Source organism: Sceloporus undulatus, chromosome 1 (genome assembly GCF_019175285.1).
Source record: "Sceloporus undulatus isolate JIND9_A2432 ecotype Alabama chromosome 1, SceUnd_v1.1, whole genome shotgun sequence".
NCBI classification, from domain to species: domain Eukaryota; kingdom Metazoa; phylum Chordata; class Lepidosauria; order Squamata; family Phrynosomatidae; genus Sceloporus; species Sceloporus undulatus.
The window spans coordinates 260,729,782-260,755,599 of NC_056522.1; the positions used below are offsets into that span (position 1 = coordinate 260,729,782).

General features: G+C 41.9%; 1 protein-coding gene across 2 annotated transcripts in view; it reads left to right on the top strand.

Moving 5' to 3' along the window:
* PKP3 (plakophilin 3) overlaps positions 1-25,818 on the top strand; it is a 53,248-nt gene that overhangs the window by 7,877 nt on the left and 19,553 nt on the right. For both annotated transcript variants that reach the window (XM_042471622.1, XM_042471629.1), the window contains 4 exons: positions 17,222-17,304; positions 18,040-18,776; positions 19,212-19,335; positions 20,241-20,445. In XM_042471622.1, coding sequence (XP_042327556.1) covers positions 17,222-17,304; positions 18,040-18,776; positions 19,212-19,335; positions 20,241-20,445 — 1,149 coding nt within the window. The remainder of the gene's footprint in view (positions 1-17,221; positions 17,305-18,039; positions 18,777-19,211; positions 19,336-20,240; positions 20,446-25,818) is intronic.

Sequence of the window (25,818 nt, forward strand, 5' to 3'; positions counted from 1 at the left end):
TGCGCCGCCTCTAAACGGCGCTGCACAGCTGCGATGTAACTGCGCTGACTTTGGCTCTTTGCGGTGCCGCAAAGAGGAGCTGCCTTTGGGAGCTCCTTCTTTGCTGTGCAGCAGCGCTGTACAATTTGTATGCTGCGCCACTCCTGCGCAGCAGAGAGAGGCACCGAGGAGGTGCCTCTTTTTGGCAGTCTGTACCCCGCCTACATCTCTCCTCATGAGGCATGGTTTCTAGACTTTTCACCATTTTGGTTGTCCTCCTCTGGATACTCTCTAGCTTACCATGGACAAGGTTCATTAAAATTCTGAGTCAACAGGTTAATGTGTCCCATCATCCCCAAATTGTCTGAAGATAAATAATTTTCTTTTTTTTGGGGGGGGGGGGAAACATAATATCTTTTTCCATGGAACTCTGGATGCTATAGCATGCAGAGAATTTGCAAGTTCAGATGTCTATTTTGGTATTGACACTGACTTGGAACTGGTTTGTTTAGTCAAGGCTGCTGCACCAGTTGCCTTCAGACTCTTCTGTGGGTGTGACAGGGCTATGTGTCATTAGCAAATACCAGACCTAGAGAAATTAATCAACTTTAGTGTTCTTTTGTGACAAAAAGAATAATTTCAACGAGTAATCATAGCTGTACTTCATAATGATTGGAAGATAGCACCGAGGTTTCTCAGGATACTGGCTTACCTTGCACCAGAAGGTGGGGAAAGTATCCCTTTGGACTACAACTCCTAGAATCTCCGAGCTACCATCGATCAAAAAAGCAATGGTTCCAATTTCTGTTTTCATAGTTCAGATGACTCTAGGTACACTTTGCTGTGATAAATGGTTTTGCAACCAGAAGATGTAAGACTAACCCACTTACCTTAATTAGCTGGATGTGAGCCTCTCATATAAATTGGGCTCCCATTTTAATAACCCTGGTTAGGCTCATGCTGCAGATACACACTCAGTTGCCTGAATCCCATGGATCTGAATGAGACATAGCCAGCTTTGCTGAATATGATCTAGGGAGTCATATGCAGGGAGCCCTGGTGGTGCAGTGGTTAAATGCTTGTACTGCAGCCACAAGGTTGTGAGTTTGACCCCAGGGGCTCCAAGGTCCACTCAGCCTTGCATCCTTTTGTAGGTCGCTAAAATGAGTACCCAGCTTGTTGGGGGCAATTAGCTTACACATTGTAAACTGCTTAGAAAGTGCTCAGTTCACTGATAGGTGGTATAGAAGCATACTTGCTATTGCTATTGCTAGATTAGAAGTGTAAAGTTTTGCCTAAATAAATACTGTCTCCCACTTTGAATAGGAAAAAAGGAGAAAACAGGTCTATGCAGTCCCATCCTGAATCTTTCACAGCCTGAAGCAGTGGTATCATGTTTTGGATATGCTCAGGATGGTTCATGCCCTGGTAATGATGTGAGAGCGTGCTAATGGTACCTTTCTCCCTCACCCTCCCATGGTTTAGATCAAGAGAATTCTTGAACAGAATTCCCATGAGGAGAAAATGTAAGGTTTCCCTGTTTGCTTCTGTTTCCTATTGGGCAAGGAGGAAAATGCACTGACTGATACAACAAAGAAGAGAAAGAGCCAGCAGCAAGACTCTGTCCTTTCCCATCACTTCTGCTTTCTTCTGCTACCAGGCTTGAAAGGGCTTCAAGACAGCAGTGACAGGAGCAGTCTGTAGAGCTGATTCAATCCCTTAATGGAGGTGTCATCTTGAACATGGTGAACTTGCCCTAGAGAAGCCAGGCCAGATGTTTTGCATATATCTGTTACCATCTCAAAGCTTGGTAGAGAAAGGGGAGGAGGATCCAAGAGGTGTGGTAGAATGAAGCTCCTTTGGCGAAGATGGGAAGGGCAGGAACAGGAATGACAGTAATGAAAGGATAAACAGCAGGAGCTTCCTGCCACAGAACCCCCTAAGCATGCCTGCAATATTTCACCGGCAATGCACTAAACACAACTGCCTTGTTATTTGTAATGACATTAGTCACATGTGCTGGTAGCTCATTATTTAGCACAATTTTTGATGTGTAGAACATATAAATATTAATAATGGGCACTTACATTTTTACTACATTGCCCTTACCTCAAGAATCTTCAGATCTTGTCACACCAAGAAAAATGTTCAGAGAACAGATTGGGATCACCCTCCTTCTGTGATTTTATCCTTGCCTGATGTCTCATATGACAATCTACTCCACCCATCAGAGCAGGGAATTCATCACAGGGATCATTATTCTAAGGCATATTCTAAGACTAGAATCTGATGGGAACTGGGATTATTCTGCTTCTGGTGCTGGTTGGCGATGGGAACTGGGATTATTCTGCTTCTGGTGCTGATTGGCTTAACGTCCCATGCTCTGTCCTGGATGCTGTAAATGAGAACACTGCATTCTCCCTTGCAATGGAACCAAGGCTTTTGATGACTTCATCTGCCAAAAGCCTCAGAAACATAGGTGACATCATCTGCCATCCCCTCTCAGAGTAGCTGTAGAATAGCAATGTGCACTTTAACTGAAAGAAAAAGGATTTTCTCATCAACAGTATATGGTTGTGAATTAGAGCTGTTACTATGCAAAGCATTTTGGCTTGGTCTTGAATGATCAGTTAAGATTCAGTAATTTTACAGTGGGAGAGGCAGCATGGTGAAGTGGTGGGCTATGACTCTGGCCATCAGGGTTCAGTTGCCAGCTCCACCATAAAACCCACTGGGGCAAATCATATTGTTTCAATGGCAAACCCCTTCTGAACAAATTACCAAGAAAACCCCATGATAGGTTTACCTTAAGGTCACCATAAGCCGGAAATGACTTGAAGGCACATAACCACCACTGCCAATTTTACAGGGGAGAGCCAGTCTGAGCATAGGCCTATGATTCTGGAGATCAAGTTTGAATCTCCACTGGGCCATAGAAACCCACTAGGTGACCTTGGGCAAATCACTCAGCCTCATAGGAAGAAAATCCCCCCCCCCCCCCGAACAAACCTTGCCAAGAAAACCCCATTGCCTAATAAGGTTGCCTTAGGGTCACCATATGTCAGAAATGACTTGAAGACAAACAACAACTTTTTAAAAGACTTACTTCTATCATCCTAGTGGAGCAAGATTACTAAAATTGGTTTGCTGGGGTGGATCAACATGGTTGCCTGCAGTTTTCTACTCTTGTGGGTCTTGGATTGAGGATGTAGATATGGGCACTGCCATGATGTACACCTGCATTTTAAAGCTTACAGCATGACCCTATCAACTACAGACCTGCTGACTGATTGGTGGGACAGTGGGGGACAGTATCGCCTCCACTTAACCAAGCCTGGGTTTGCAGAAGTGAGCAGGTGAAGCTTTTCAGTGTATATATTAATTCTATCATCTGCTGCAGATCAAATCACTATTAAAAACCAATCTTCATAGATTTGGAAAAGGCTTTGTGGGGATCATGTAACCCAATCCTCAGAGCAATGAAAGGTCACCAATCCACAGGGCAAAACAACAACAGACCTGACAAACGGCTGTGCACTTCTGTTTCAATACCTCCAGCAGACCCATCACCTCCTAAGGCAGTCTTGAACAATTATTATCATTAGAGGTTTTCTCCAAATGTTTCACCAAATTCTGTTTCTTTGTCATTTCCGTTCATCTGTCTTCGTTCTTTCCCTAAAGCAGCAGAGAGCAGATCCACTACTACGTCATGTTGATAGTCCTACATAATACCTAGCAGCAATCTTCTTCTATACCCAGTAGCTCAGGAGTAGAAAACCTCAGGTGCTGGGGCTGAATCTGACCCCCCTGGGGTTCTCAGGTGGCCATACCCCCCCCCTTCCTCATTATATCATGATTTGGCAACTTCTCAGGTTTTTGTGCCGGTTTCTCCACCACCTCACATTCTACAAGCTTGACATGCCCCTCCTGAAGCTTAGTTGCTGACAGTAAAAGCTTTAAGCTAAAATATGCTGGTATTTTGGGTCCCACCCTTTTATCTTTGCTCCTACCCACTCCTGGAATGTAGCCCACTGAGAATTTCTCTGAAATTGAATTTGGCCCTCAGGCTGAAAGAGGTTCCCCACCCTTGCAGTAGCTGCTCTCTTCTCTCTGTCTGCTCCCTGCCCTGTGCTGAAATTTAATTTACATTTCCCTCAAGAATGGTACTGTCTTTTTTGTGCTTATAATGTTCTGGGAAGTGCTTAGTACATTGACAGCGATGTGTAAATGAGAAATTCCCTGTTATGTACAGATAGAACACTACACTGCAGGCACAGAAGCCCAGTATTGGCACAAGGATAGAATCTAGATTTATCTGTTTGTGTTCTTCAGACACCAAAATGTTGTGACATCCTGCCTTGTCCTTTCTTCCTACACTGTTGCCTCCTGTGTATGAAATTGTTTCCACACCTGTCAACTCAATTGCTTCCTTTTCTTCTTGCCACTTACCAAGACCTTTTTCTCCAGAATTGTTTCACTCTTGCCCTTTCTGTGGAGTCTGCTATCAGTTAGCCTTATCCTATTCTTGTGTGTTAGAAAATAATGTAATTAGCCAATTTGATACCCTGAATAAGTGACCTCTACCACCCTTTTGTGACTGAATGGCTTTTGGAACAGATTGGAATTGTTTTTGTGTGCCTACAAGCCATTTCCAACTTATGGCAACCTAATCATGAGGTTTTCTTGGCAAGATTTGTTCAGAGGCAGTTTGCCATTGACTTCCCTTGAGGCTGAGAACATGTGACTTACCTAAGGTTACCCAGATTGTAATACAGTCTACCAAATGTTACTTATTTAAAATGGGGTGAGGGTAAAATAGTTCCTGTGAACTGTAAGAAAGTGTTAGAGCCACACACACAGTGTTGCATTGGTTTCTTCACCCATCTTGCTATCTTCTGACTTGGTCTCATCATGTTCTCTTGAACTAAACTGCAGGCCTGGCAGAGCTGTGGGCTTTTGCTGGGCTCCATGCTCAAGTAAGACACTGGAAACCACAGAAGCAGATGTCAGGTAAACAACGCCTGAGTGATGTTTCTTTGGAAAGTCAACCATTTCATGATGAGAGCAGCTTCTGCCTCTCCCTGAGTGGTGGCAATTTAGGAGTTGTTATTCGCTAATCCAAGGAGGTATGACAATGGCTGCTGTCCATGATTCAGATTTCCTTTGTAGTCTTCACCATATATAGAGAAGAGAAGTGAAACAGGAGAAAGAGAGAGAACTAGAGGTGGGAAGTCTTTCTGGGAGCTGAAGTGCTCACAGAAATGACAAAATCTGTCTGCAGTAGCTGGAGGCAGATACAGCACAATTAACAGTTCCCATGCATATATCTTAGTTCTCCTGACACACAACATCCTGTTATGTTCTGCTAGCTTAGTCCCAGATTCCTCCAGGTTTCTGTCAATGCATCTCAGCCCTGTGTGGGGCTGCTAGACTAATTGAGTGAGTTAACAGGAAATGTCCTGGTTGCACGAGAGACTAGGGGGATCCAAAGATTGGAGTGAAACATGAGCTTTCTACTTGACTGTGGCTACTTATGAGCCCAAGTGCCCAATAACCTCTTGGCTGCAGAACAGTACAGGCACACAGACATCAAACCTGTAGTGGCAGAGTGGTTAAAACACTGCGCTTTGGATGCAGAGGCCCCCAGTTCCTATCTCATCTCTGTTATGAGCTCAGTAAACTACACCTTTTGGCTCTCAGTTTCAGTATGAATGAAGTGGGAAATTACAATGGTTGTTGTAGGGTTATAACTATATCATGAGTATGAAGCACTATGAGTACTTGAAAAATTTATATTCATGTTAAATATTATTATAAGGACACATAAAAATTCACAGGCATATACCATAAAGCAGGCTATCAGCAAGCAGTACAAGAACAAAGGAACTACTGTGCTGAGTTAAAGTTGGTATTATCAGATGGCATAGTTTTATTCCTCTGTCAATGGCATGCCAGCTTACTCCTGATCCTGGAAAAGCTATACACACCATTCCTCTGCCCTGCCCATCCCTGCCCCCTCTTTTACAGCTCGGTTTGAAATCAGGTTCCCAAGTATGACATAGCTTTGAACTGTGGCATGTCCTTCAGTTCTGCTTAGGTTTATTTTTATAGTAATGGCTTCATAACTCTGGGGGGATGATTAGAAGAATCATAGAGTTGGAAGAGACCATAAGGGCCATCCAGTCCAACCCCCTGCTATGCAGGAACTCACAATCAAAGCACCACTGATAGATGGCCATGCAGCTTGTTTAAAGACCTTCAAAGAAGGAGATCCCACCACTCTCCAAGGGAGTGTGTTCCACTGTTGACCAGGGTTGCACATATATTCCCTGAGCAGGCAGCTCAACTGAGAGTTTGTGTTGTATACAGAAGCAAATAGGCACCTGCTCAAAAGTCCATCAGATGCCAACCATCTGCCTTTCCAAACCCATTCATTCATGAATCAGCATCTTCCAGGCTTTCTCTGTACACCGAACATCATTATGACAAGATCCTACATAACAGGTAGAATGGCAATGGCAACTATGATCCTTCCCTGAACTTTGTTGTGTGGGCATCAGGCAGCGGAAAATGTGTACAGTTGAAACAGTTATTATAGCAACAGTATGATAATTGGGACCTGGTTTATTGCAAGGTTGTGTAACAGCAGAAGCAATATATTGTTAAATAAAGTAATAAAAATAAATTGTTGCACTAATTTTCTCCATAAAAATTTAAATTTACTTGTCCCAAGTTTAATGAATGCTTGGACAAGTCATGTGCTCTCAGCCTCCTGGAAAGGCAATAGCAAATGTCGTCTGAACAAATGTTGCCAAGAATACCCCAGATAGGTCCACCTTGGGGTTGCCATAAGTTGGAAGTGACCTGAAAGCGCACACCAGACACACACACACACTTCAGAATTTAGCTCTGTGCTTGTATCTTTCCTTTTTTCACATTGATCTAAATATTGTTTGGAGGCACAAATAATGCTTTAGGCAAAGTTGAAGAGATGGATGAATTTGCTGTTTTGCATTTAGTTTTGACTTACCAGAGTTTGGTATAAAACAGAATGGCAGCTAGTGCTGAAGTGGGTTGACTCCCCCATTGACATGGGAGCCACCAGCTGCTAGCATAGGCCTCTGAAAATTGTTTAATCTATTTGTGTGCCCAAAGTCAGCTTAGACTGGGAATGAATGTGATGGTAAGCCTGTGCACCACTTCATCAGTTCTGTTACCACAACCCACCTGTCCTAAATGAAATACTTTGAGGCTCCTTTCATGTCATTTCTTATCACCTGACTTTTTTTTTTTTTAACGTTCCATCATAAATTTCTCTGCTTGATAGTTTGGGACAATAAAACAGTAGCTGCTGCCACCATCAGTAGTGCAATCAGCTTCTATGAAGTCTTAAAATATAATTTCGGATTATCACTCTTACCTGTTTCTTCTTTGCCCTGATGACCAATTTTAAGAGTGGGAACTGAGGTATGGGAGAGAACAATTTGCCCTAGGCTGCCTAGCTCATCTGCACTGATACAGTATTTGATCCTATGTACAAATTCAGTAGGGGACCAGCATGGTATAGAGGTTTGAATGTTAGACTACAACTCTGGAGACCAGGGTTTGAATCCGTGCTTGGCCATAAAAATCCCCTGGGTGACCTTGGGCAACTCACACATTCTCAGCCTCAGAAGAAGGCAAAGGTAAAGACAAAGGCAAAGCCCCAGTGAATGAATTTTTCCAAGAAAACCCTGTGATAGCTTCACCTTAGGTTCTCCATAAGTTGGAAATGACTTGAAGGCTCACAACACCAACAATAAATTCAGTATTCTTTCCATTGTCAGAACTGAATGAGTAGAGAGAGGATGTTTAAAACCTGCCAAAGTAAATTATTCAGGTGGGGAAGTTCTATTTCTTGATGTCACAGCAGAAGAAAGAGAGGGAGGAGCAAGGTTCTTTGTTCTTCCAGCTTTGTTTTGCTTTAAAGCAGTTTAAAGTAAAATAAGAGATTGCTTCTGACCAGTTCTAGTTCAGATGGTGTGTGGAAGTAAGAGGGTACATTGTCTCTACTTATACCATCACAGCAATCTTCCCCCTTCTTCCTCCAGTACCAGTACTCTACAGAAGAAGGTCAGCAATGTAGATCTTTCTGGAACAGAGAGGAAGCAGAAAGGATCTAAGATCATTTCTCTTTCTGACTCATAGGAGTACACTATAAACATACATATATTTTTTACAGTTGTGTATAGTGCTTCTGCTCTGCTACAGATTTCTAAGGCTAATTTCTTGCCTAATGCTCAAAAATTAATAGGACTAAAATTTCAGACATCTGGAGAACAACAGTTTGAGGACCACTGGGCTGCAGGATAACTGAAAAGTTTAAAGCCAGGGTTGTAGCTCACTAGATCACACTGTTGCAGAAAACAGACTTGCCAGTGGGCTCAGCCATAGGGTCCCTTGGATGGCTAGCCAGGTACACTGCCTCTGAGGGAGGAAGTGCAGATTTGTGTTCTTTTTCTCCCTGCCCAGGTGGATTTTTTAATTATTTTAAAAGTGTCACATGTGCATTTGCCCATTAATTGTTCAGTTTGTTAATTACAACAAAAATAGGGTTGTTTTTTTCAAAATACAGATTTCCTAGAATGATTGGGGGGTTTGATTTGGTTTTAGCATCATCGCACTCATGCCAGACCAGTAGCCCACATCATGGTGTAACTGGTCTCTGGTAGAATTGCTCCTTGTGTTGGAGAGGAAAGGTATGTTTGGGCGGAATGCAAGGAGGGCATTCCCAAATTGACTGCACTTCTCTACACAAAATAAAAATAAATTCTGTGTGAGCCAACCTGAGGTCAGAACTGGAATTTTGTAGTAACATGAAATGTAGCCTGCTCTCACAGCCTCCTCCTCCATCGATCAGTGGAGTTAAACTTGGGCCTTTTGAATTGATAGATTTAATATGGAGTTTATCATTTGTCCATGGAATTTCTTGTATCTAGCTCAGTTTTGCTAACAAAATAAAACCGTTTTCTTTCTAAGCCCATGCTGTGGTATATCGTGGGAGATCATTTTAATGGTTAGGGGCAAAGTTCTCAGCTCCTTTCAGCTTCTGATTCTGCCTGTTCGTCATCACACAGATACTTCTTAACAGGACATAGTTGGCAGCAAACACATTCTTTATCTGTGTGTGTTTGTGTGGGCCACAGGGAACAAAAAGATAGAGAAGGAAATGCACAGTCAGATTCTCTGAGCTGCTTCCAAAATTCTCCTGGGGGGTGGGGGTGGGGTATCAGATCTGACCCAGAACAACTCACTTTCTCTCAAGGTGAAATAAATAGAGAATTGTAAGTGGTCTATTTTGCCAATGGATAAAGGATGAGATAGATTTAATACAATACTTTCTGAACAACCTCTAGACTATTCTAATGACACCTGAAGAATGATTTGGAATTGTAATGCATAGAGCTTTTTATAACTAAACATTTGATACAGTTTCTAGCATCCTTGAGATGTGCTCTCACTTCTCTCCAATCATCAAACAAGTGGCATAAGATTTCATGAGGCTTGTCTATGACTGTCGAGTTGTCTGTCTGCACAGGCTCTTGCTTTCCATGTCTTTTACTAGTTCAAAGATACATCCCCTCCCCATCCCTGCACCAGACACTTGTTTGGGCTCTGAAAATGAGCACAAGATGTGTGGAAAGTAATGTATGAACTGGTTCTAAGGAGAATACAAATCCTACACACACGTGCTTTATGTTGGGATGTACTCTCCACCTTTCAGGGAAGTATGCATATTACACAGTACTAGCAAAAACAAACAAAAACTTCAATCCCCTTTAAGGCTATGTAAATTATACTTTGCCCCTGTTTTTATATTACAACATGTACCTAGTGATAAGCCGAAATTCTACCTGTTATGACTAAAGCCTATCCCCACCCTCTCCACATTTATAAAACTAGCTTGCAATCTGAGTAATCAGAGTCTGGAAACACTGCTTTTGCGGGCTATGTCTCTCAGAATCTCCTGGCCTTGCTGGCTGAGGGATTCTGGGAGCTGTAGTTCAAAAAAGATAACTTTTCCAAGCTCTGCTAATAGCGAACCTTTGTTAAATTTTTGATGTATATTTTATGTAACAACTTTAAGGGAAATGTATTCAAATGTTTAAAAAGTATAGTTGTGCAATCACTTACCTTACTGTCCAGGGGCCTTTTCACACTTTTCACAAAGTTATAACTTTGATTCACTTTAACTCTTTGATTCACTTCAACACTTTAACTCACTTTAACTCTTAGCAGAGAGAATTAAACCCTAAAGGGATATCCTAAAGAATCTTGGGATGTGCAGCTTAGGGAGGGATATTTTGGATTATTGGCCAGAGCTCTAGAGCCTCTGAGCAAACTACAGTTCCCAGGAGCCACGTCAGTTAAAGTAAAATTAGAGTGACATGGTTGTATAGCGTGAAAGGGCCCCAGGGCATGATTCCATAATGCTAAGCCAGAAAGCCTCCTTAGATCCAATTAGAATAGATCCATAGAATTAATTCAGAAGGTGAATTAACATGTAGGTAAATCTCATTGATTCAGGGGTCTACTCTAATCAAAAAGATTTAGGCTTATGTCTTTTAGAAACTAGTTGAGTGGAATGTCTGGCAGATTCCAATCAAGATGCTGTGGGAGTGGGACCCACACAGATATTTCCCCACACTGCAGTGAAGGTCATAATATTCCACGGCTTTGCCTCTGAGCATGTAAATGGGGTGTGCGTGTCTAGGGCGTTATCATCCCAATTTTCCAAAGTTCTCTTGATACATACAACATCCTCTCTTTTCCCCACTATTTCATAGGATCCTCTGCGAGAGCCTTCTCCAACCTTACACATTCCATATGTTTTGCAGGTAAAGTTGCCAGAATTCCTGAGTGTTGGTAAAGCTGACTGGAGCTGAGGGGAGTAGAAGGCCAACACTTCTGGAGGGCACCAGGTTGAGAGAGACTGCTTTAGGGGATTTTTTTCTTCATAATTCTTTTTTCTCTTCATGCTGCTTCTTCCTCAACAGATCAATGCTCTCTTGCATGTTGGATCCTGCAGTAAGTCACATGGCAAACCTAATTCTTTGCCATTCATATTAAATCCCTCTCTCCTCTGTTCTGGGTGGCACAATCCTTTACATGTCGAAATGGCATTTAGCCAATCAGAGAATGAATTCAATAAAGGCTTTTAGGTAGAATATCTGCTTTGCTTATGGAACTTGCTGTTTTCTCTCTTGAATTTGGATATGCTCATAAGCCTTTTTCTTGTTTATTAACCATTTCCATACAGTATCCCCCTACCTTATATCAGATACTTTAAATAATTACACATTTTAAAAAAAATGCATGGTATCATCAACTACTAAGTTTTAATAAATCATTTAAAAAACAAAAAACAAAACCCAGCTCTCTAGATTTCTGACATAATTCTAAAAGAACATTTTCAATTTTTTCAAGAAATATCTCAGCCTTACTGGTACTTTAACAATAGACCCGAGTACATATGCATGCATTGCAAGCCTGTAACAACAGCTTTACCCAACCTTGTGCCGTTCAGATGTGTTGGACTATAATTTCTGTTATCCCCTGGCCAGCATGGAGGTTTATGTGAGTTGTAGTCCAACACAACTGGAGGGCACCATGCCAAGCACTTCAGCATGATAGGCATGCAGGCCATCATAAGAAGGTGGGACTAACTCACAAACAATTTAACTGCCTGAGCAGACAACTCATGTCACTGTAGGTGAATGAGATCTGATCTCCACTCTGCTTCTTTCCACCTAATATTGACATGAAAGTAGCTCAAATAAACAGATTAGTTTCTCTTTCATTTCATTTTAAAATATACCTTAATATTTGACGTGGAGCTTCAAGGGAAGCTGTTTAGAGACTTAACAACTGAAATTTCAAAAGTGGGAAAGAAAACAAGTAAGGGATAGCAAGAAAAGTATCACAAACAATGAATGTAAATAGAATGGACGTAAATGCCCTTAGTTGAGTATGGTGAGTAAGGATTAAGACAAAGTCAATGGTAGTTCTTTGTAGTAGTAGCAAAGAAGAATATATTCAGTGTCCTGGAACTGTATACATTGACTGCTTGTATACAGTATCACTGAGCATTTGTAAAGACCATGGTGGGATCTTTAAGCATTAAAAACTATTTGCAATGCCATCATAAATGATGTCTCATAAAGCATAATAAGCATAGCTAGCTAGTTCACCTGCTCCATGCCAAGCACAAAATATTGATCTTCCAGTATGACTCAAATTGTTCATCCAATGTGAATGCTTTAAAAAACAAACAGAACAAGAAGCTTCCTCAGAGAAACAGTACAGATTCTTCCCAGTTAGGGCAATTTTGGAAATAAATAAATAAATAAAATCTCATACCATATATCCCAGTATGATTCAGTAAATTGTTAATATATGAACTCATCCATAAGGACTAAGATGTGTGTCATGATGAAGTTTAGGCATCAGTCGGGAAGAGAATATTTTCTTCATTCAAGTTCAGTGTCCAATAATGTTACTGCACTATTTCTAAATTAAATGGTTTGTTTTACAGACTGTCATAAACATATTATCTAACTGTGTCAGTTTGTCTTGATTAATCCTCTGTTATCCCAGTTTTCCAGCTATTTAAAAAAAATGACCCAGTTTCTCTCTCCTTCTTCCACTTCACTCCTTTGTCCCTGGCTTGCTCCAGTTGTTGCAAAATGAGTTCAAAGTGCAAAAGTAGTTTGTACTCTATTAACTCGGCAGGGAGGAAAGGACAGGAAGAGAAGGACTTGCCCTTCCCAGTAAGCTCAGTCAAAAGCAAATTGCAGCAGCCTCTCTTTGCTTGTATACTTTTCCTTTTTAATAACTTTTGCCATCTTGACCACTCTCTGATGTTGCTTGGCAACATATGTCCTGGTTTTCATCTGTGAAATGTTGAGGAGTATGTACTTCAAATTTTATTTTACAAGCTATCATAAAATGGATATAGGAAACCATTAGTCACACACAGAAAGAGAGAGGCACACACCTTGTCACAACAACAAAAGCAGTTAGATGGATCTGAGATAAAAAAGTTAAAATACACGGACTAAATCTGAGCCCACTAAAGCATTCCACTTGCTGGATTTTGGCTCAAGTCTCTGCCCATGATTCATTGGTTGTTGAAATACAACACTTCAGTAGCATCCTGGCTGCTCTGATAGCCTTTCTCCTCCTTTCTATTTTCTAGGAATTGTGCCAGGTTACAGCTTTCTAAAAAGACCCTTTGTTAAGGAACAATTTAAGAAGTGTTTCAATATTTATACAAAAGGAAAGGAATTCCTGGGAATGAAGGAGTGGAGAAGGTGAATGGAAAGACAGCACATGTAGCAGCAGTAAAACCCATCTGTGGGATTTTCTTGCCTGCCTGTTCATCAGAGTGGAGAAATCAAAGCAGTTAAGCAGGAAGAAACCCAAGCAGCTTCCAGATAGGAAGGGAAGAGGATAACTTCCAGCAGTTTCCCACACTTTGGGTTTGGTACTCAAGCTGTGAATGACAAGTGTGAGATGCCTCTGGGGGGCAGGGGGGGGGAACATACACAAGTTCCTTTATTTTGGAGGATTCTTCCACCAGTGTTTCAGTCCTCACCCACACTATCAAACGGATTTAATCTGAAATCTGTTTTATTGAGGAGCTGTAGGAGCCAGAGCTCTTAGCAGAGAATCCCTCGGCAAACTGCAGATCCCAATATTCCATAGAATGGAGCAGGTATAGCTATGTAGGCTGGATATGCTTACAGATTCATCTCCACACAGTCTCTGGCTGATGCCAAGAGTGCTTCTCACACACTCATCTTACCATTTCTATCTCTCATGTTATGGACTGTCAGTACCCATAGCCTAGGAAACTTCCTGGCCAAGTGTGCACTCTCTCTCTCTCTCTCACTCTCTCTATTTGTGTCTATCTGAGTAGTGCAGCTGCAGTAAAGCAGCAGGAAAAAAATCCAGCACAAATTTGAATGTCACTTGTCACACAAGAAGAGTTTCCAGAGACAGCATTTCTGTGCTAGAAAACCATATGTAGGGCAGGCATCATGAATTTTATTGTTGTATGCCTTCAAGTCATTTTTGATGTACGGGAACCCTAAGACAAACCTATCATTGGGTTTTCTTTGCAAGATTTGTTCAGAGATGGTTTGCCACTGCCTTCCCCTGAGGCTGAAAGCATGCGACTTGCCCAGGTTCATGAATTACAATGGCATTAAGTCTGACTCATGGCATCACCATTCACTTTTACAATTGTTGGGCAGGCCAGAAGTCTTTTCTAGCCATGCAACAATCAGAAGTTTCCACCCCTGCCTTAATAGAAAATACAGCCCAATCCAACATGGTCATTTCCCTGTTGCCAGAGAACAGAGGAATGAGTGGGGGGAATCAGCTCTTTCTCTGTAACTGTACTGCAAGAAGCATCAGGGATTGAGGCCAATCCATGTTGGGCAATTGTACAGACTTCACTTCCTTGTAGTATCCACAGTTATCCTTCATAAAAGAAAGGTCTGTGCGGGAGGTTATTGTGTGTAGCAGTTGAGATTAACTGTGAATTATGCCATGAGGTTAGGTTTGCAAAGTGCATCATGGTTCTTTCAAAAATCATGTTTAGCATATCTCCATAAAATAACGGTAGTACCCATTCTACATTTGGACAGCATTCTACATTGTTTCAAGGGCATACACAATACAATCACCTGTCTTCTGTCATTTATTTCCCTGTATCGTTGTAGCCAAAGAAAGCATACATATATCTAAACAAGGGCACCTTTAATAATTATCACATTTCTAACTTTTAATCATGATGAAGAATGGATAACCTTTCCAGAATGTGTAGCCATATCCAGTTTCTTCCCAGAAAAGCAAATGGAGGTGTCATTACCCACAAGGCACCATGCCAGGTCCCAATACATTGTGTTCTGGGATATTATCCAGGAATTCATGCGTAGGTGGAATGTGAACCATGAGGGTATTACAGGCTGATTAAAAGAGCATCAGAAAAACAACCCAAATAAATGGATAGCAGGAAAAGGAAGAGAAATGTAAAAATATAAGCTGGATAGCTCACACTGCTCAGGTTCATGAATTGAAAATGGAAGACAGAAACTTCTAAATGAGGCAAGACATACTGATATATGAGAACTAAAGTGGAGAAGTCAAGATTCATATAAATATAAAAAAATACTTACTTAATTTCGGGGGGGGGGGAGAGAAATAAAAGCTTTAAAAATCAAACAAATTGTGAAGGAAGATGGTTTCCAGTCTCTCCCTTAAAAACACGACATGAAACAACCCATTGAAGTGGACTGATGTTTCATTGAAGATAGAAATAAATTCTTTGCACAAGTATTAACCAACTTGTAGAGTTAATTATCATAACATGTGTGATGATGTCCTCACAAGCTTAGATCACTTTTTGTTTCCTGCTGTTACCCATGATAGCAAAATGAAGCCTCTGTGGGTGGTGGTGGTTGCTGTTATTGTCTGAGGTTGTGTACATCTGAGCGAGTACTAGATCTTGGAGATAAACTGCAGGAGATTATTATTATCAAACATTCTTCTGATATATTTGTCAGAGACACCTGTCTGCCTGCTTCTGGAGGCAGAATGGCAGGCTCATTAAACAGCCCTTTGATCTGAGCCAGCAAGACATGTATTATACTCTTATATTCACCATGTAAAAGTCTGTGTACTCTTACTTAATCTCAGTTTCTGTGTTTTACTTCTGAGCACATGTGTGTTGAACTGAGCTGTGCTTTGATGCCTAAAACCAGTTGCACTGGAGCTTACTCCTGAGCAGATATACCTTAAATTCAGCACTGCATGGTTGGTGGGAAAACCTCATACCTGGCAACACAGAGATCTGACTCTACCCACTCTGCCCTTGGTCCTACCCCTTGTCCCTGCATTCTTCCTAATGCTAGAATGTAGCTCTTGAGTCCCCAGGTTTGAATTCAGCCTGTGGGCTGAATTCCCACTACAACCTGTTGTACACGAGTGTCTCAGGGAGAACAGAGAACTTTGCAAAGTTACGTTTTTGGACTACATCTTCCAGAATTTCCCTGATCAATATGGACACTGGGTGTGCTGGCTGAATAATTGAAGGAATTACTGTCCAGAAAGAAACTTTTCCATGTTCTGGAAAAACTGACAAGTACAAGTATGTCTGAGGATGTTTAACGAGCAGAAGCGAGGTAGTTGACTTGAGAGAATGTACTGCAGGAGACATTCTTTAACAATAATTTCCCCAAAACACAGGACACCTTGAAATGCTTTCAAGCTTTCTGCTACTGTTTTGGCAAGCATCACAATGGCCTCCAGGAGCCATAAGGCAGATCCAAATGACTAGAAACATATGGTAGAAATTGGGACATTGCAAGGGCAATGAGGGATGGCTTTAAAAATTAGGTCCGGGTCAGGGGCCCTTGACAGATACTGGATAATTGGCCAGGAGGTAATGATGCCAACAAACATTTAAGGGCTATAATGGATAGCAAACGGAGTCAGCAGTGTCATGCAGTGGAATGAAAAGGAGGCTGGTGTAATTTTAGACTGAATTAATAGGAGCATTCATATCCAGGAACCTATTAGGCAATATACAGTTCTGTGCCACTCAGCAGTGATTCAGACTCCAGCTTAAGTCAAGACAGGATTTAGTTTCTTCCAGAATTCCTCAGGACTTATTTTCAATACCAAAGTTCAAACCCGTAACAACATAAAGTAGGCAGAGGTGAAAGCACCCCTGAACAACTGCAGAATTAATTTCTGCACCCAAGTAGTGTTCCCACACACCTGAGACTGGGAGGAAGAGAATCCATGAGTGAGATTTCCTTCAAAGGGAATGCAGGTGAATCAACAATGCCATCCAAAATGCAGATTAAGGTAGAAACTGTAGCCAGACCAGCGTTTGGTAAAAGTTGTTGTGATAAAACTCCAGAATCTGACATCCAGCACTGGTCACGCTGGATGAGCAATTCTGAGAGTAGTAGTCTAGAAAGTAACTTTTCCTAATTTCAGACCAGATATAATCATTGATTGCATATCTCTTCCCTAAGAGTTGGAGGGGTGATGTTGAGTATTCTTAAACAAATGAGGCCCCTCCTTCCAGTGTTAGTCAACTCCATCCAGTTACTGCCAACCTTTAGCTGTGTGCCAAGGTTCCTAACTAACCATGCTCAAAATAGTGTTTTTCCATGCCCTACTCCAGGTGGAAGTCCCTCCAATGGCCAGTACAGCACTCTGCAGTTCAGTTCCAGGTCCCAGACAAATGGCACAGACCACAAGGGCTCTGTAAGTACAAAACACCAAAAAACAACTAGTTGCTGTGTCAGCTGTTGGTTGATTACAATTACCAGTCTTCATTTCACAATTTACCAGATGATATAGGGTGGAATTTTGATTGATTTAAATTTTGTCCAAGAATGTAGGAATCAGTGAGGTATCATCAAAGAGCCATGGTCCAAATGGTATTATTTGTTTGCAATTATGGTATTGCAAACCCATCTATAGCAAGATTCCGATGTTGTTGTAAGTTGTTCAGAAACAATGTTATCAGCCTCCTGGGAAAGACTTTCAAAACATTTAGATGATCTTGCTGTAGATGACTTTCCCAAAGCATCTATTACAACGAATTGTTTACACCATTAGTGGTGGTGATGTTTTTTATCCTTCCTGTTGTCTTAAATTATAGACCTATAGTAGGATAACTTATTGGAATGATGCTGTCAGTAAAATAAAACATTCTGCTCTAGCACAGTGATAGTGTCAGAGCTGTTGTGCCCCTTTTAAAAATTCAGCTCAGAGTAACACAGATTGGCAAAATTTGGCTGTCTGCCAGATGACTATAGATGGGGCCTACAAGTGCCTAAGAAAAGGCCAGTGTGAAAAGACTCCAGTTTATCTGGCATCCGGTGTCGGCTTGGTGAAAGTGGCATTTACATGGCAAATCACATGAAGTTAATTTGATGGCAGAACCAATTGCTTTTTTACATCAGTGCATTATCCCTTCTCTCTCGCCTCCCACAGCTATACCAGCCAATCCCAAAGAAAGGTTACAGTACCATGAAGTCTACCAGCTGGTCCTCCCGCTCAGCAGTGGATCTTAGGCCCAGTAAGAGGGTGGCTGCTGTCAGCAATGGTGTTGGGCCAACAGGCCCAGTTTATGGCACAAATTACACCCTGTCTCAAGCTGCCAATTCCATCACCCGCCCCAGGTCTTTCCATGAGCGGAACTACCGGGCCCGTCAGAACTATGACACCATGTCCCTGCACTCTTTGCGCTTGGTGGATGGGCCGGGCAGTCCTGGAGGTGTAGACGATCACTACAGCATCATGTCAGAGCAGCTGGATCCACTTGCTCAGGCCACTCTCTACAAAAACAGAGGAGGAGGAGGCTTCAGCAGATCATACACCTTTGAAAGGCAGATGAGTGCTGGTTCCAATGCTGTCCCAAAAGGACCTGTTGACTGGATGGATGGGGTGGAGGCGCCCCAGAATAGGACTGTCATCCGTGCACCAGCCATGCGCACATTGCAGCGCTTTCAGAGCAACAACCGCTCCCGCTTCAGCACTGGCTCCTACACAGGCCTCCAGGCTTCTCAGGGAGTAGTTGGAAACTCCTACACAGGAGTTGTGGAACGTAGTTCCCGGGCCCCTTCTGTGCGCAGCTTGGCTGAATCCAACCACCATTTGCAAGACCTGCGAGCCATTGACATGTACGATGGCCACAATACACTGATGACCCAGCGGTCCTTCTCTGGCGGGTGAGTGGGATTATTGGTGGGGCAGTTTATTCCCAAATGAGGAACAGTGGCAAAAAAAAAAGAAGAGTCAGTTGATGTGGTTTTATTTTTACCTGTTATTGTTGTCGTCGTCGTTCGCCTTATCTATATCCTGCCTTCCTCCCCAGTATTGGAATTCAGGGCCTGACTTTTCCAGCTTTGCTGTTGTTGTTGTTGTTCAGCTTCAACACCCAGCACCATAATCATTTATGCTGATGGGAAATGTAGTCCAGCAACATTTAGAAGTCCAAATTTAGGGAAAGCTTTTTGCAAACATGGGTCTTTTATTATTTTGTGTTGTTTTTAGCATGGCTGCTCATGGCTGCTTTTTCCCCTGAGGTTATTGAGGATATGTTCTGTGTAACTGGAAAGATGAGAATTGTCTAATTTTCTCTCTAACCTGGCTTTGGTTTTCAGGTTTGATGACATTGATCTTCCATCTGCAGTGAAATACCTGATGGCCAGTGACCCTAACCTGCAGGTTCTTGGGGCTGCCTATATTCAGCATAAGTGTTATAGTGACAACGATGCCAAAAAACAGGTGAGACCAAAGGGGATGATTACCTCTCCTAAGGACATGTTGGGAATATGGTATGCTCAGGATCTCAAACCCTGGCACTGACTGATGCTGAAATCTCTTAAATGATACATTTTCAATAAATCTAGAAAAAAACATTGAGAATCTTAATGCTTTTTCTAGATTTATTGAAAATGTATCATTTAAGAGATTTTAGAATCAGTCAGTGCCAGAGCTTAGAAAAGTTACTTTTTGGTGCAACTTCTAGAATCTCCCTACCAGTAGAGCATTCTGGGAACAGTAGTACAAAAAGTAACTTTTCAACATGATCTTGTCACATGATCACTTTAGTTCAGAAATCCAACCTTTAGTGGTAAAACATGAAAACGTTATTCAGAAAGCAAAGATGTTCACAGGAGATGCATGTTGTCAAGACTGAGGCATGAGCGGTTACACAGTATAATTAAAGCACGTAGCAATTCAGACTTTGCATAGGCTTACACTTCATTCATTCATAGAACTAAACACTTTGACATTACCTCATTCCTGGGGCCACCCTTCCTTCCAACCTCCATAAAGCCATTCTCATGGGACTGGCCTTCAAACTCCCAGCACAATCTCTGCTTCTGCACAACTGCTCATCAACCACTCTATGGAATGTAGGCAGCCAACACCATCATTAACCTATGACAGTACATCCCATCATCCAGTATTAAAATGCTACAAGCACACACATCATAGCTCTATAAAATATGGCAGAAATCTGAGGGGATTGGATCCTGACAACCTCTGAACTATTCTGATTACCTTGATTGTGTGTGTTTGTGTGTGTGTTGAGGGGAGATTGTTTGGGCTGATAAAAGAGAAGTTTGCTTTAGGTGAAGTGGGATGATGTGAATGCCACACAGTGATCTCCTTTTTGATAATAGGCTCGTAGTCTCCAAGCAGTGCCCAAGTTAGTGAAGCTCTTCAACAACTCCAACCAAGAGGTGCAGCGCCATGCCACTGGTGCCATGCGCAATCTCATCTATGACAATGCTGAAAACAAACTGGCCCTGGTGGAGGAGAATGGCATCTTTGAACTAATGCGCACGTTGCATGAGCAGGATGATGAACTGCGCAAGAATGTTACAGGTGAGAGAACATTTGCATAGGGCATGTTGTGAGGCAGAGAATTTATGGGCAGTTAGCTCTGTCCTACCACAGAAATGGAAAAAGATAAAGGAAACAGGAATAAAATAATGAAACTAAGCTGTCATTATTCTAACCTAATGTTTCTTCAGCTATCTGGTTTGGGGTACTGGAAGTCTTTCCCCCTCATGTGCCAAGGACTGCACCATATTTGGCTAAAATTATTTCTTTCCTGGAAATTTGCTGTGAGCCAGCAGTCAACAGTTACAGATCAGCATTGGTCCATGGACCACCACTGTGAATAGCACTGTTCTAACCAATACACAACTAAACTTTTGTTCTTCCTCCCCATGAGAACCAATGGGGAATATGTGGGCTTCCAGATGGCTGTGCTGTCTACAGCTGATGGGCAGTTGCAGTCCAGCAATATCTGGATGGCCACACTTATTCCCCAGCCCTGGTTTGAAAGCTACCAAATGTCACAATTAGTCACAAAGTGTTTCCAGCAGAGAGCAAGTCATGACACCTGTCATGAGGATGTTGCCAGAAATAGCCTCTCCATGGGAAAGTCATCTTCTGCCCAACCCTTTTTGGTAGGGGTGTGTCCTGCACCTTGAGTTTTGCTGTCCATGCCTCATGGTTCAGCAGATAGTTTCTGGAGAGGGGAAAGTCATAATATGATCACCCTGATCCATGTAAGTAGTGTTAAGATTTTTTAAATTCATTTATTATGGTATTTATATCCCACTCTTCAACCCTAAAGGCTATCACAGTGGCTTACAATTATTATTTTTAATTAGACAGTTCCCTGCCCTCAGGCTTACAATCTAAAAAGACACGACACAAAAGGAGAAGGTAATGGTGGTGGGAAAGGGGATCAGGTCCAGCAGTTCCTCTCTCCCTCTGAGGACTGGACCATGGCAGATGGACTGGAGGGAGGGCTCTGCTTCTTAAGGATAGGTCTGATGGCATTGGGCCTGTCTTTTCACTCCCTCCTAGGGCAGATGGAGACAGATGCCGTGGAGGGAGGGCACTTCTTAAGATGTTACAGTGGGCAGGGAATCACAATCCTATGGGGCAGCTAATTTAGGTGACTAGCTCCTGGCAGATGGCATATGTACATTGGTTCTTACACCAGCATCTAAATAAATTAGTATTACTGATGTACACAACTGGCACTAACCAGACCAAGTGACTATAAGACCATTGGAGTATTTGTTTTATTTTTTTAAATTTACATACTGCCTTTCAGCCAAATTCTAAATGGCTACCAGGGCAAATGACAGGACAATAGGTCTTCCACATTCACTGGGATTAAGGGATGCAGGACCCCCTGTGAAAGTGGAAAAACTGAAAATTTAAAAAACAATATTTTTTTACTTGACAGAACACATCTCTAGGAATCTCTAGGCCTCCAGTACAATTCTGCCAGAAATTGACCATAGGATTGCACTGGAGGACCTACACAAGTCTCTAAGGGTTTTTTTTAGGAATCTCTAAGGTCTTCTGGTGGATCTTGACCACAGAGTTCCTCTGGAGGAACTAAAGATTCCTAGAGATTAACATATTTATCAAATACATGAATAATCAAATCCAAAGAAGTAAAAGGTGCAAATGTGGAGGGCCAACTATATATTAGAATCTACAGAGAGCTAGTGGCTCCATTGTTGGTGGGGTGGTGAATCTGCTCTGGGTTTTAGCCTGAACTTTAAAGGAGCTACCCAAGATGCTGAAGCTGTTTTGAGGATAAAGTTTGGACTAAAGTAAAATTTAAATATAAAGTTTGGACCTTTGATAAAGTTTGGACTAAAACCCAGAATGGATTCACTTCTGCTTTGGCATGAGAGCTACAAGCAGCATTAAAATCCATACTGTATTTTGGTGCAAATCAGTTCTAAAGCATCTAGCAAATAAAACCAAATACTTATGTAATTCTAAGGTTCTGAGGCCAGGAGAAAATATTTTAACAGCAAAGGAACCCCCCACTTTCAGATGACAGTGAATAAAGTCCACATATTACCATTCATTGGCAGTTGAATCTGAAAATGTGGCTTATCCAGATGCTGCAGAGTAGATAGAGTAGGAGCAAACAAAGGCTGGGAAAAGCTTGGAAAAGTTATTTTTCTGGAATGTAGATTTCAGAATTCCTTCAGTCAGGATGACCACAGAGCCAGTCTTGAGGTTATGACCCTGTAACCCAACCATTAGCCAAACTTTACCTTGTAGACTTCCCCCCCTACTATTGGTGAGTCATTGGGAAGGGAGAAGTGTTGTGCTGTGAATCATGAGAGGCAGATTTGTTCAAATAGAATAATAATCTGTAGCAGTGATAATCTGAAAGACAATAGGGGTGACAGTTTTAAATGGATTAGAGAGGTGCTGGAGAATGGATGAAAATTGCCATTCAGAGAAGTGATGGGTTTTATCAAAGGTCAGAGAACAGGTTGGTGGCAGAGCTGAGATGAATGACTCCCCCATTTTAGCCATCTGTTTTACCCACAAGAAACCAGATTACAAATGGTACACATTGTTTAAAAAAATGTAAAAGGCAAGTGTATAGGCCTTTTACTCTGAAACAGCCTTGCTTAGTTTCTACTTTCATTGCTAGGTGAGCCTGCAACATGCATATTAATTGCCTTTGCACAAGTAATGTTGCATATTGTTTGGTCCATACACCACACTTCCTGCAACTTTGTACTGTCATCCTTGTTGACACTTACTTTCTATTCCCAGTCCCCTTCAGAACAATCTAGCATTTGTTCATTTTCCAATATTTCTCAACCCACAATTTTCAATCCACAAATAACTTCATGCTGCAAAGACTTGTCACTGGAAGTAATCAATAGAATACCAGCAAGTCCCCAAAGCTCCTGGCTACCTTGAAAGTGATCCCAATGAAAATTGAATGCTGGCCCATTCACAAAGAAAACTTGGATCAGCACCAGCAACCCTTAATAGGGGAAAGCACAATAGAAGGCAGATTTTGGAAAGACATACACACTGAGAAAGGGACACCCTCAACACTGTATGTTGAGCACAGAGATAAATATAACAGGGGAGAAAGAACAAGGGTTGAAGATATTACTCTGGGTAGCTTGAAGGTGTCATTGCATAGGGGGAGCTGGAGTACACTGAATAAAGAGATCCAGCAAACAGGAGAGATTACATGAGCTTCGATTGCAAAAGGGCCTTTCTAATCCTGCCCAACAGGCTCTGATTGTCTAATGGGAAAGTCAGGCCCACAAGCTATGATGCAATGAGCTTTAACACTTATTATAAACATGATAGTCTGTGAAAGCGGTTATAGTAGAATACAATTGGAGGATGGTGAGTGTAATGCTCAGATATCACAGCCCAGGGCATACCTTATTCTGGGCACACAAGATAAGCCATAGGTTAATGGTATGTGTGGAGAGGGAAGGGAAGAGACAGGCCAGCTGCCTCCTTGCCTGCCTGCCGCTGGCCATGTGCACCCAGGTGTAGGGTGTGGAGGTGTGGGCCGTGTATTTATTTCTCTCCTTTTGCCCACCACATGGTCATCATGTAGCAGCGTCTATGATGTTTCCTTTCCTCTCCTGTCCCTTTGAAGCACGTATGCTGATTAGTAATCACATATCCTAAATAAAACATTGCATTAATGAATTTACTGGTTTATTGTAGCACTTGCCACAGCAGTACAGGATGAAATGCAGTCATGTGCAAGGTTCACTTTCTGATTCAGACCCTCTCACTGAGTCCAAGAGCTCAATTTGTTGCCTTTTCTTTCTCCCTAAAAATCAAACATATTCCCACTAATGCATCCTTCTAAAGTGTATCCTTGACCAGCCAATTCTGTGTCATTCTATTTGTCACTGATCAAATCTCCCACCCTGTCTCATGGCATTAAAAGCATTGCTTTTAAGGAGCTTTATCTCCAACAAGATAAAGGCACATTTAATTTTAAAATCAGGTGTTATCGCATTTGCTGATGGCTGGACAAATGCAGCCCGTATGCAGCCCAGATCCCAGCCACACTTATCCAGCGGCTTTTCAAAGACGGCAAAATCTTGTTTTTAAAAAGCCGCTGGATAAGCATGGCTAGGATCTGGGCTGCATACAGGTTGCATTTGCCTGGCACCAGCAAGTGCGATAACACCCAGTTTTAAAATTAAATGCGCCTTATTCCTTCAAAGATAAGGTGCTTTAAAAGCAATGTGCTAATCTCTGAACACACATACATTCACTTTTGGGAAATAGTCTATTTCTGAGCACATTGTTCCTTTATTTTCTGTCACTCTTTCCAGCCCTTTTCATAGTAGGCACCGTGCCTTTCCCTACTTATGACCTAGTGCTCCTAAACGACCCTTAACTGGCAATATATGCTGACTCTTCCCCACTCCTATCTGAATATTGATTGTTGGAAGCACAGCCCAAACTCTTGTGAAATGAACCTTGAATTCCTGCTTTGTGTCTGTTAGATGAAGCAGAACTCAAACACTGTGAGAATCATGCATTTATTTGCTTTAATTTTTGAATATCTACAGCTTGCGACAGAACTTCCCCTAGGTAAATGTCATTGCCATGCATTGCCTGTTGCATTACCTTTTTCTCCCTAAATGGCCAGGCAGTTTGCTCTTTGACATTTAATAACAAATGTGGGAGTGGATGTTTTGCTGCTCTTTTGAAAAATGTATCCAAAGTAGTTATTGATCCAGACTCCTCAAAGGGAAAAATATAATTTAAGCCTTTCAACAAAGACATTTACAGTCAGCCCCCTATTTTCTGGGGATTACAGCTCCTGGCAAAACTATCTGGGCCTGATACATGTCCTAGTTCCTCCCAGCAATCTCTGACAGTAGAAATCCTATAACCCCCACCCCCAATTTGTGAGCAGAAATCAAACTAGATGATACAACACATTTAACATATATTTCCTAAGAAGATATTTTCCCTCCTTCAAGAGATGAACGATGATTGTTTTTCATAGTACACATTTGTCCTCAACTGTGGCTCTTGTATTTGGAGTACTTTGTTTTGTGACTGGCTCTTGCAAGGTAATCACACACCTGATTTGTGTGATTTCTGAAGCATGTTTCTCAAGTCCCCCTGTTATGAGAGGAAGAACATGCTTATTGCAGGAGTACACATTCCCCTTGGTTGATCCCAAGCTTATCTGGTGATTGCAGTATTCAATGTAGTGTTGTACTGATCCAGTAGAAGTGAGTAGCCATTTGGCTTCCAATCCATTAGTGGGAAAAGCCTGCATCTAATTGCAAAGCAAGTGGCTGGCAAGGAGTCTTGCCCAGTAGGGACATGGGAGCTAGCAATCCAAAACAGTGGCACAGCTGATGGATGCATTAGCATTGTTACTGCTGAGGTCCCTAAAATGTAATGAAC